This window comes from Sprattus sprattus, assembly GCF_963457725.1.
Source record: "Sprattus sprattus genome assembly, chromosome: 2".
In the NCBI taxonomy this organism is placed as follows: Eukaryota; Metazoa; Chordata; class Actinopteri; order Clupeiformes; family Clupeidae; genus Sprattus; species Sprattus sprattus.
Window position 1 is genome coordinate 67426998 of NC_137921.1, and position 12413 is coordinate 67439410.

The 12413-nt window shown below is 43.3% G+C and overlaps 2 protein-coding genes across 3 annotated transcripts in view; both read right to left on the reverse strand.

Annotated features, from left to right (window-relative positions):
• Nucleotides 1–1551: 1551 nt before the first annotated feature.
• snapc1a (small nuclear RNA activating complex, polypeptide 1a) lies at nt 1552–5901 on the reverse strand (the record flags this gene model as incomplete). Its single annotated transcript, XM_080860377.1, has 11 exons — nt 1552–1589; nt 1710–1772; nt 2308–2455; nt 2575–2637; nt 3086–3133; nt 3352–3495; nt 3856–3960; nt 4349–4489; nt 5293–5452; nt 5681–5819; nt 5892–5901. 11 exons carry the CDS (start codon nt 5899–5901, stop codon nt 1552–1554), a joined length of 1059 nt encoding a protein of 352 aa, XP_080716503.1.
• Nucleotides 5902–8440: 2539 nt separating this feature from the next.
• Nucleotides 8441–12413, reverse strand: part of hif1ab (hypoxia inducible factor 1 subunit alpha b) — a 15736-nt gene continuing 11763 nt past the window's right edge. Inside the window, exons 9-15 of one of the 2 annotated variants that reach the window (XM_080857714.1) lie at nt 11750–12084; nt 11150–11328; nt 10691–10801; nt 9756–10135; nt 9425–9533; nt 9129–9246; nt 8441–8736 (exon numbers count right to left, since the gene is read on the reverse strand). In XM_080857714.1, coding sequence (XP_080713840.1) covers nt 8576–8736; nt 9129–9246; nt 9425–9533; nt 9756–10135; nt 10691–10801; nt 11150–11328; nt 11750–12084 — 1393 coding nt within the window. In that variant the 3' untranslated portion in view covers nt 8441–8575. The remainder of the gene's footprint in view (nt 8737–9128; nt 9247–9424; nt 9534–9755; nt 10136–10690; nt 10802–11149; nt 11329–11749; nt 12085–12413) is intronic. The other variant, XM_080857713.1, reaches the window with a different exon arrangement.

The following is a 12413-nucleotide window of genomic DNA, read 5'->3' on the forward strand; positions in this document are numbered from 1 at the left end:
GAGAGAATTAACCCACATGCTTGAGGTGAAATCAGCCATAAAAGTATATTTTGTTTGATAACACGCTTAATGTATGCTCTTCTCATTGTGAACATGTCCTTGCAGGATCAACAAGCCAATACTTATTGTGGCGGGACATGGCCTGAAAGGCACCCCTGGTAGTTTATTTGATAACCCAGAGAAGATTTTAAGTGAGTCATTGGCACGGTTTTGACACAATCTAGAGACACACAGACACAGACATTCAGTAACGGATTACTTTGTCTTACAGTAACTGCCACAAGACAAGCAGTATCACTTGGTATGCATACTATGTAGTTATTAGTCTGTTATATTATACCCCTTTGGAATGGAACCCAGGAGCGGGACGTGTTATTACAGGGCCACGGTGTGCCACTTTACTCTCAGGACGACACACATAATCTTAATGAAACTTTAGGAGCAGAATGTCTGCATGACGGGTTAAATTCAGATAAAACACTAAACTTCTAGAACTGTAACTATAGAGACATTTTTGAGAGCAGTGAAACTGGTATGGAATCAATGGCATAGCCACAACATGTGCTTCGGGCTAGAGTATAATGACAGTTACTGCAGGTCTCCTGTTGATGTGGCAGAAGATTTCAGAGAACCCTATGAACACAGCAATACTGCCACCTGCTGGCCCACGTTAGTATAACACTACATGCAACAGCTGTCTATCTACATTTAAGGAATTTAGAAAATGATATGACCATACTTCCTTTTATCAAACAGGTTGGAAACTTGCTGGTTTTGTTACGTTGAATTTTGAAAATGGAAGTAATGTTCAAGTGGTGCTAATGTCCCTTTTCGTCCTAAATGTCCATCTCATTACGCCGACCTAACACCCCCCCCCAAACACGCACACATATACACATCAGACAGCTTCCTGCTTCACCAGACGCCCTTCCTTCCTGTCTGCCAAGTGCAAAAGCAGCACAATGACTTAAGCTAACCCTTTATTCTACACTGATCATATCAAAGCCACACTGTTCTCACAATGCCCACTAGACCAATACACATACCATTTGAAACAGCCAAATCATCAATGTTACGCTGAAGATTTTGTATGGACACAAACCTTAATTTCACTCTGGCTCTACAAAAGATTCATGTATACATGGCATTGAGAATTTAACAGATGGAAAATGGTTCCATACTGTCTGTTTTAAGGACAGCAAAGTATTGCAGTAATTGTTTTACACCATGATACTAATAAACCCGTTGATAGGTCTAAAGGTCTAAAAAGGTTGAGACATAAAATCATAATGAGACCTGAGACTTTTCCCACCACCTCAGCTAGAGGGAAAAAAAATTACCAAACCATACAAAACAGAATTTTGAGCGTGCAGCATAAAGTAACTTTTATTAATAAAACCGAAATACAATTATAGAGGTTAACAAACAAACAAACAGGCCACTTCAATGGTGTTCAAAATATCCAACAAAATAGTTAATAACTTTTTTAATTACAAAAATAAAATCTTTCAAAAATAAAGTTTTAGTTTTTTTCCTGACGTGTCCCACGATTCACCACTTGAATCTCCCCTTTTGTGTCTTTCGCTTCACTGAGAACACACAACACACAAAGACATATATTTAGTGTGAACAATTCTACATTGATATGACACCCCATTTGGGACACTTCAAATATCCCCTCTGGCCAGCAGGGGGCGAAGGTTACTCACGTGCCGTCTTGTCATTCTCTGCCGCGCTCAAGAGCCAGTGGTGTGTTGGGTCACTCTTCCCCTCTGGAAAAAAAAAAGAAAGACGTAACTCGTCCGCTACACGTCAACAACTTGAAGGCATTGATCAGCTAAAAATAAATGTATCTGCTGTATATTTAAAGCATTTTAACAACCTGAACACATGCAGCTAGAGTGTCCTTTTAATAGATCTGAGAAAGTATACCACGCCTGATAACCACAGCATACCATCTTCTTAATGCACTGCTATGCATGTCAATGTGATATTATTATTTATTTATTTTTTTTAAGATTTGTTTTTGGCCTTTTATGCCTTTAATGGATAGATTAGTGCAAAGTTGGACAGGGAATGAGAGGAAGAAGGGGTGGGGAGTGGACAGGAGAAATGGCATCGGGTCGGATTCAAACCCGTGACCTCCTTGAGCTTCAAGCCCAAACGTGGTCGAGGCTACTGTGTGAGCTACAGTGCCCCCCTCAATGTGATTTTAACATGATAACACCACCCAATTGCAATTACAGAACTACAGACCCCATCAGGCAGCAGTAAGATAGTAGCTAACAATCACTCTAACTCCGGTACCTTCTCCGAGGGCTCTGCAGGTCCTTGCCTTCAACGAGATTGTGCGTTTTTTTCCATTGGCATAATACTCAGCGTAGGGATCGGGCCCGGAGCTCGTCACCTCCCTCGCCTCACCCTCTACCTGACGATGGCGGCGGGACTTAGATGCCTACAGGGATACCGAAACTGATTAAACCAATTTAGAATTTGCCCATCTTGTTGGCACAATACTACCACACAAAGGCAGTTGCTGGATCAATACATTTGAGGTGTTGCACGGTCACCTACCTCTGTAAGGAGTCCATATGACTTGGACTTAATGGATTCAAGCAGCTGTGCCCGCTTTGAAGACTAAAATGAAAGAGGAGGAAATCCAAGTAAACACATGGAATTGTGGGAATAATACGGATACATTCTGACATTAGATGCAGCTTTCAGAGTTGTAATAAGTAAATACCATAAGTTGCTTAGCAACAATCAGGATGTCTCATGAGGAACTATACTGGCACGGTGCCTGATGGTCCTAGATGGAGGACTACAGCGAAATCACCTCATATGGTGTTTCCCTGCGTTCATACAGTGACTGGCATACTTCACCCTGCGCTATGTGTCCCCTGATGTTTCACAGGCACAGGGGAAAAGCTAGACATCATTTGGAAAGTATCACCATCTTTCCCAAATAAATGCTTCACAGACCCATCAAAAATAGACCTATGCAGTGATGATCAGTGATGTTGAGCTAAAACCTGAGGTGTTATGTATCTGAAGAAGTGATGGTAATCTGGCGCGGCAGACTCACTTCTTCCCTCTCCGAGAACACGGCGTAGTCAGTGCAGTCTTTGCTGGTCTTTAAAACAGGAAAGATGATGCAGCATCAGTTTGTTAGAGATTAAACACAAACATTTTATGAAGATACATTGCAATACGAGCAAAACAAGGAGAACAAGAGGTGCCAACCTACTGAATGAAAAAAGTGCGGAACTGGAGCGGTCAGTGACACAGAGAAAATGCGGTAATGGCATAAATGTAGAACAAGGCGGAATTAAAGCGGGGCTGCGGGCTCACGTTCTTGGAGTCCTGCCGCTGCTCATACGCCTGAGCACAGTTCTGCATTAGCTTGACGACGTCCCGCTGTGTCGCACTCACAGTGGAGGTCAAGGACAAGGTGACCTTCATTTTCTCATAGCGCTCCTGGATATGCCTCATCTCCTGCATGCAATCAGACGTGAGACGGTGAAAATCTGACACGGCCCCTTGACGTGCACAACTGTGAAGGCACAGTAATAGTAACAGTCTCCACTCTCCGTGAACGTTTTTACTCTCTCTCTAGTCTCTATAGGGGTCACCTACCTACCTACTACCGTGCTAGCATACCTCATTCAGCAAATGGAGGTCTTCAGCTGATTGTCTTTGGGAGAGTGCTACGAGATGTAATTAGGCCAAGTACAGTAGGCCTCCCAGTAGGTTGTGTGGACATGGACATGAAGTTATGAAGGCTAGACTAAAGAGCATAAGGGTGTTTGAGATCGAAGAGGGTTTTGAATAAAGGAATAAGGGATTGGACTTCACCTTAGTGCTGTCAAAGCTGACCAAGGTCTTCACTCGTTCAGGACGCTCTGTAGGCAAGTCTTGACCTTGCGGCTTTGGGACGGGGCGCCTCTTTTCGAAAAGCAACTGCAGGGTAACAGAATGTAGCAAGAGAAGCATGTTATTTGGATATTTGGGGAAACTGCAAAAGAAATTAAAAAAAATATTTAAATCCAATTTAGTTAGTCAAGGTCACATCAATGTCCGAAAGGCGTTCACTAAATAAAAGGATAAGTGTTCAACCCATTTTAGGAATACTCAAAGATTACAAAGAAAATGATATGATCTCATCACACCACAGATTATAGGCAGAATCCTTTTTCACTTAGAGGGGAATTTCGTTTATCTAATCAAGGTTATGTTATAACCATGGGGGAAAGGTTCAACTTGTGGCAACAGGGAGAAACAAAGTATACTTAGTATACCAAGTATACTTGACTTCAAGCTTTGTGGGTCTAGAAATAGCAGAACATACCGGAACAGGCATAGCACTGTACAGGAAGGCCTTCCCGGACTGAAGCTTCCAGTAAACATAGACCACATCCAAGTGCTGTCCTTCCCACGCATTGTGGATGAACTCCTGAATGTTGTCCCAGTCCTTCAGAGCTACCCAAATCTAAGACGCATAAACAGTCATGATTAGGGGCATACCTATGGAACACAGCAGTCTATAGCAAGCACTGAAATTTTAGCCCTGCTCAACAACCAGACATCCATCCTTTAGATAAGAACCATAATGTCAACTCAACATACAGGACCCAAATATAGCTATCAAGTGCTAATGAGCGCAAGAACTGGAAATACAGAGCTCAAACTTCCTATGGAGGGGGGGGGGGGGGGAGGGGGTCTGATTGTGTAAAGTAGAAAAGTAAAGTAAAAACAAGACACAAAATAGTGTCAGTGTGGTGTTCCAGTAGTTCGATTGGTGAAGCAAATTGCATGGGTCTGACTGTAAATCACTGCCAAAATCTATTACAGCCGCAATAAGGAATTATGTTCCAAAACCAGCAGGCTAACTACTTAAAAGGCATCAAAAACCTTGCAATCACCACCAACAGCCCAGTTGACACCGATAGAAGCTCGCAAACACACTCACGGATGTCTTTTGACAGTATAGTTGGCAATGTCATGCTGTGAAAGCTTTTCTACAATTATTTTGCAGGGTGTTCCAGCCCAGAACACAGAACTACATAGTGCATATCCTGGATGACTAGTGAGAAAGTCACAGGTGTGTGTATCTGTCCTTCACATGACCATATGCTTTCAAAATTAATTTGAGGATGCTACCAAAGCTAGTTGCCTATAAAACCATACCTCAAAAAGTGTCAATGTTTCATAGTGTTACTTTAATAATGTAATGTAGGCTACATGCGTGGTGTAATGTAATGTATCGTCTGATTCTAGAATGGAGACAAGTACCTTTTCCCGCGGCCAAGCTAGCTGAGAATTATACAAGCCATAGAGCAGGTACAGCCCTCCCACTCTGATCTGGAAGTTGTAAGGAGGCAGTAAATATGGATAGGCTGAAGACAAAGCCTGTTTGGTGAAGAGCCTCTTCTCGCAGGATTGAGGTATGCCACTACACATACAAATGAATGGAGTTAGGTATGTTAAGACTAGTGTTGGTTTACAACAGGTAGGCTAACTTACACTGTTATTATTCATTAGGAAGGTTTTTGGTTTGAAATAAGTTCGCTGTTTAGCTTTTCAACAATATTTCTGTAGCTATCTAGTGTTAGACTTAAATAATTTAAGACGACTATTTAACATTATGTGATATAAAATGGTGTCTTAAATGTCATCGTACTAGTGAATAGATGAGAGTTTCATGTCTCTCCAAATTGGAGCGAAATGCTCATATCGCACACTTTCGGTCAGCTGGAAACGGCCCAAAAGTGCCTCACAGTCCTCTCTCAGCGGTGCTAAGTAGTGATCCGTGCTCTTTGCTAGGAAACAAAATCAATCAGTTAATTTACCCTTTACATAGATGTGCTTTTGTTTGTGTACCATCATCTTACCTTCTGGCATGGTGTCAGTGTTGGACTACTGAGAAGATCTGCCTGCAAACAAGTTGAGTTGAAACCGTTCGCCTTTAGAACACCTGTTCCCGTGAAGCCATTAAGGAGAGGCTAATTACTCGTCTGGTTATACGGGTTAGGGCTAACAGACAAATCCTTGTTTTGACTTTTTGGATGCTATAAGTCCAGGTAGTTTGTATTCTCCCCTCAAGGTAAACTTTTATTTTGATGTCAGAGTACAGCATTTAGACCTCTGCAGATATAATAATTATAAATAAAATAAAAATACTGCTGATCTCAATAACTATATAATTAGTTAGGATTACCCTTTATCGTCTCCCTTAAAAAAATGTCTTGGTTGTTTGGCAAAACGGAATCATCACGGCAGCACACAGCCGCTCATGTAGCCCTACAGATAATTATAATGAATTCAGTCAAAGTCAAATGGTGCATGTCATTTTGTCTGATTGATAATCATTCTGACATTTTCAAAGGACTTCCTTATCAAATGAAGCAAAATGCAGGTAACATAAGCATTATGCCTATATTGTGACTCGAGGACGGCTTAAATAGTTAAAGCTCTCTCCACCAGACTTCCTGCATCTCTGCATCTTCATGCTTGAGAATGCAATGTGTGATTACTGGGTGAACTGCTTAAAGTGAAGGAAATACTCAACAGTGTTGCTATTAAAGGTTTGGTCTGCGATTGTATTCCAATACTTTTTTTTAAACTCTAGAATTCACTTAATTGTTCCCCGCGGTCGGTAAGCTGTCCATTATGTATCCACTCGAAAAACATCCCGTGTTCGTACACAGATCTGGCTCAGTGAATGGGAAGCAAACATAGTGGCTCGGACGGAGCCCTTAACAATTCCAGCCAATCAGCAGCTTGCTTCCGGAGCATGGAAGGAAGAGGTGCAAGTCGATTGGCTGATGAACTCGATTATCAAAAACATTGGGTCAGAATTGCAGACACTACATTTAATGAAATAGATAATTACAGAAACTTAGGTGTTTCATTATATTAATATTAGTTACCCAAAAAAACACAAGTCACACCAAAAACCAATCTGGTCCACAATTGTCCTTTACTGATGATGCAATAAATGATACATTTAGTGTTAAGAGAATACAGGTGCAGAGATGAGTCAAAGGAAGGTTTACAATGTGACACATCACAGAAGAAAAGACTCTCCAAAAGTATGGAAAGACAAAAGGATCTAGCTGCAGTTAACAATGCTAACATTGTTACAAGATGAGCTTCATGAAGCACACGGCGGGAAAGAAAATGTCTTACTTGATCCATAAATTTCCCTGTCGGTATACTGTAATGAAAGCTGAAAGATGGATAGCGGAGTTGTGATTTTGCACGACTGATATATATTCATATGTGTTGACAAAGTTTAATACATCAACAAACCTGTTAAAATGCTTCCTAATAAAGCATGATTTTAAAAACAAAAACAAGCCTTCAAGATATCTATTACAAAGTGAGTTTGGAAAATCTCGACAGTCAGAAATATAAACTAAACTAAGTTTACTTGAAGTACATTTGAAATGTCTGTGTCTACGACTTATCGGCTTAGCACACCGACTGGGAAAGGGCCACTGGTGTTTCTCTTCATGGTTCGAGTGACTTTTTTGATTGGTTTTTCCTTAAACAGTTTACATTGTTCAATTTTCCAAACTCTTTCTGTGACTATCTGTAGGCGGTCCACACGCTTCTGTGGAAACTAGACTGCAACGACGGAAAAAGAACATGAATGGACAGCGACATGGTATAAATGTTTCTTTTCTAAAACCGTACAGCAGATTGTAGGCGTACATATCAAAACTTCTTACATTAAACTGCTACAGAAGAACGTCAAAAACATAATCTAACAAGGAAACAGAACAGACAGAGTTAAAATAAATTGTTCAAATCTTCCATTAAAAGTAATCATCCATTACAAAGGGTTTTTGTATATTGCATGGACTGCTGGTATCTGTTTCTTTAGTTTTTTTTTTTTCTTTAAGAAAATAGATCATTGTGCGACTGTAGCTACACACTGCTTGAGAAAAACAAGGGGTGTTCTTTTTTTGGGCAAGGGTTGGGGATAAGTAAGGGGGAGGGTATCTTTAGGGAGGCAGGTGACAGTGTGTGAGGTGTGCGCTCTGGGAGTGTGTGTTTTGCTTTTAAGGCCTTTTATTTATTTTGTTGTACACGAAAACTCGCCATTGGTTATGTTTGATGCCACTGTATGACGCAATTTACACACACACACACACACACACACACACATAACCAACCCCCCTCCCCAACTCTTTGGGGCTCCATAATCAGGAGGCAATCGCTCGGTTTACATTCTACATCTGCGTCGCTGGTGTGTGTGTGTGTGTGTGTGTGTGTGTGTTTGGGAGGGGGGTGTTGGCAGGGGTGGGACTGAAAATGTTCAGAAGGTGCAAGTAATTTGCGAGGCATGTCAGAAAAACTGTGTATAGAAAATATAAATAGAAAGATGGGAAGGAGAGGGGGGGGGGGGGGGGGGGGGGGGGGTGTCCTTTCTGGGGCTATGGTCATGGGGACAAGGACGGGAGGGTGGGGGCTTGAAACGTCCTGTATTGACAGGTGAGAGAGAGAGAGAGAGAGAGAGAGAGAGAGAGAGAGAGAGAGAGAGAGAGAGAGGGCAGGGGTAGGAGAGCGATCAGATGACTTGGTCTAGCGCCCGAAGCAGCTCCTCTCCCTGGAGCAGGTGGTGGCGCTCCTGAATGGGCGCGTTGACCTCGCAGTCGTCGCGCGTGAGCTGGGGCAGGCCCGTCACCACGCTCGTCTCCAGCGAGCTGCACAGCAAACGACTCGCCACGTCTGCAGGAGAGGGCAGAGGAGAGAGAGAGAGAGTTTCAGTCAGACCAGCTGTTTCCTTACAGTCAATAGAGAACAGGGCACAACGTGTTTGCCTGAAGAACACTCTTATGGTGCATACATGAGGCATATCCTGGTTTTTTTTTGGTTCTGTTCCTGTTGGTTACACAAATTTGGTTGATGGTCATTTACTTTAATCTTTGGGCATAACTTTGGCTCTTATAATGAGGATATCTAGACACCTCTCAAAAAGCACTCTATAAGTAAAGGTCTCCTTGTTCAATGTTGGACTTTTGCGTTTGGGTCCCCCTACAAACTGCCATTTTAAATCCATCCAGACAGCCAAGGACAGAGAAACAAAAAGCCATCACTTCAGAGCAGAAAGTTGTGCTCACCTGAAGGCAGAATCAGGATGGTCTTGTTCCCGCCGAGCATACTGGAGCCCTTCACCTCCAACACTTTGGCCCTCTTGCCAGGCTCTAAGGCGCTGTCCATACTCTGCAGCAAAGCCCCCTGGGAATGAAGACAGGACAATGTCAAAAACCTGATGTAACTATAACCCTTAATATAGACACAGAGAAACAAATGTCTCAATGCAATTTACAGCAAGCAATTGTAATAAGGCACTATCTACAGGACATGTGGAGAGAGAGGTATGGAGAGGGAGAGAGAGAGACAGAGAGAGACTGACCAGTCCGACTGCCTGGGACAGTGTGGTGGTCTCCTCCAGCTTCCTCTTGCGCTGGCTGTTCTGCAGGGCCAGCATCTTGGGAGATAACGACTGGTCCAAAGCTGACCTCCTGAAACACATACCAGAGGCAGTGAGCAAAGGGCAGAGGCTTACAAAAACAAAAACAAAAAATGTGTGTGTTTCAGTTAAGCAATCGGGGTAAGAGTTGTCTAATTTCTGTACCATAAAAAGGTTGAAATATAAGTCAATTGATAGTTCTGTTACTTGACTGTTGTAGATGTTTTCGTACACAAATAGGTATGTTGTCTGACCAATCCTGTGGTGTCGTTACCTGGAGGCGCGGTGACTACTGACGTTGAGAAGGTCCGAGAGGCTGCGTGGTATGTCTGAGGAGTCCCGGAGATGCGGTGTGTGTAAAAGGGAGTTGGGAGAGCTTCCGTCCCCCATTAGCATGTGCAGGGGGAAGGGGCCGCGAGAGAGGGCTTCCTGCTGGCCCTCAATGCCACTGGGTGACGAGGCGGAGGAGGAAGAGGAGGATGGAGAGGATGAGCAGGAGGAGTCGGTGGGCAGGGGCTGGAATATGGAGCTCATGGCAGCCATGGGGAGATGGCCGGACGGAAGCGGCTCCAGGGGGGACGGGATGCGGAGCTGGAAGTCGTCGTCCATGGGGATGTAGGGAGCACGCATCTCCAGGTCCAGGTCACACATGTCCTGCAGGAAAACGGGAGTCATGCGTGAGGCACTCTGCCAGCTCTGAGCTATGGGAGTAGCTAAGGACCCATGCTTAACTTTACTACACCATTACATCGGATGCACTGTCTGCACTGTGATCCATCAGAGTGTTAATATTATATGTGGTAAATTATGGCTTTTACAGAGATAATCAACATTAGCGTCATGAAACACTTTACTACTGGGAGTAGCACAGTCGCGTGGTTAGCGGTGACTAGTGCAATCTCTTAGGCCAGTTTAATACTTTGCACGTCCGCCAGTAGGTGAGGGTCCACGTGATGTACATTTTGTCATCAAAGGGTGTACGCACGAACTGCAGATGGCCATGTACCCCTCCAATTTTTTGGATTTTTTGCAGATGGCCATGTCCCCCCCGGAAAAAAATCTAAACCAAAATCAAGTGTTTCAATGTCCCAAAATACCAATGTTTCCGATGATCACCAGATTTCAGTTCACGTCATGAGCACCATCTTCTATCAGAAAAGCAAAACATACATATTGCCTGATATCTTAGGAGACTATGCCTGTTCGTACCTGGGTGCTGAATGGGTTCTTTGCCTCAGTGCCAATAGCAAAGAGCTTCTCCACCATATCCATCCCGAATTCCGAGTCCACTTGGAAACAGTAATCCATGGGGCTACTGGGCTGCAAAAAAACAAACAAACAAACAGAAACAACAGAAGTTTAAACCACATTTGTCCCCATCAACAGGAGCCAAACTGAACCAGATGTACATTACAGTAGAAGTCTAGAGACAACCATGTAGTTATTTGGTCTAAATGTGGATAGGAACCAACCAAGTTAATTCAATCTGAACATTTCACCAAAAATTCCCTTGAGTTATTGTGCACTCCTCATGAAGTCACATCTGTCCTTGTAAGACTGTAATGATAATTAAAAGTTACTAAACAGCACTACAAGCAGACTAAATCCATCCGTTTCCTTGGAAGCTTGGTTTGTGGGTGTGAGAGAGAGAGTCTGGGGGTTGTGTACCTCCGGGGAGCTGGTCTCTGGTCTGGAGCTGGACGTGGTAGTGGAGGGGTCAGGGGTCAGCGAGCTGGCCAGGGCTGAAGGGGGCTCCATGGGGGAGAGGGGCAAGGGCAGCTTCTTACTGGTGGAGGGAAGCATCACGTCGTTGTACAAGTGCACCTCCTTCAGAACCTGCTCAGAGTCTGCAAGAGGAATAACAGGTGGTCAAACCAAAGGAAGACGACAACAGATAAGACTATGTGACTTGCTCACTGTTACATTACTAGCAAATGGAGTAAAATGACTAAGTGGCAATTTCGTTTTTTTTCTCTCTTTTTGTCCAAGATTCCTGCCAAAATGCCAGGACTATGACTATTCTACGATGTCATTTTGTTGAGCTCTAAAGTCATGGCCTTCGGTACTCACTCACACTCTGTCCACCCTCTTACCATAACCTAACTTATCTGTTTCTTTAAAACTAATTCAAAATTGTGAACAACAGTAAGATTTAGCCTTGGTGTGTGTGTGTGTGTAACAGCAACTACTCCTGAGTATAAACCTTTGAGTAAAGTTCTGCAGGTGTCTTTAACGGACTGATGTGCATGCAGAGTGCAGGGTTCTGACCGGGTCCGGTGAAGTCCAGCGAGATGATGGTGTCTCCGGCAGCGGGGGCCAGGAGGCTGAGGTCCGAGCCCGACGCCTTCAGCTTCTCGTACAGGCTGTCCGTGCTGACCTCCTCGCTGTGGCTGATGAAGAGCTTGGTGATGTTCAGCTCAGGGCTCTTTTTCTCCTTCTCCTCTTCTTCCTCCTCCTCCTGCTCCACCACCTCCTCCTCCTCCTCCACCACCTCCTCCTCCTCCAGCACCACCTCCTCAGCCTGGTCCTCCTCCACCACCTCTATCTTGGGGTCGGTGACTGTCTGCCGCAGGGAGAGGAGCAGGTCTCCCTCCACGATGCCACTATGAGACCGGTAGAGGTGGAGTTTATATATATTATAATATTCTATATAACTATTATTATTATACTTTATTATTATTATTAAAATGATACTTATATAACACAATATGAATACATTTATACATAATTCAAAATAAAGCACTATGCAGTCCTAATTATCTCTCAATACGAGAAAGGCCAGATAAGTGAAAGACTCAATGAGTAAAAATCAGTAAAAACTAATAAATATTAGAATAATATTAAAAGTTTCACACCAAACATGAAAACAAAATTACTTCCAATATCACAAACATGTTGACAATTCAGACTAGTTTGGGATTGGGAGGCTGGC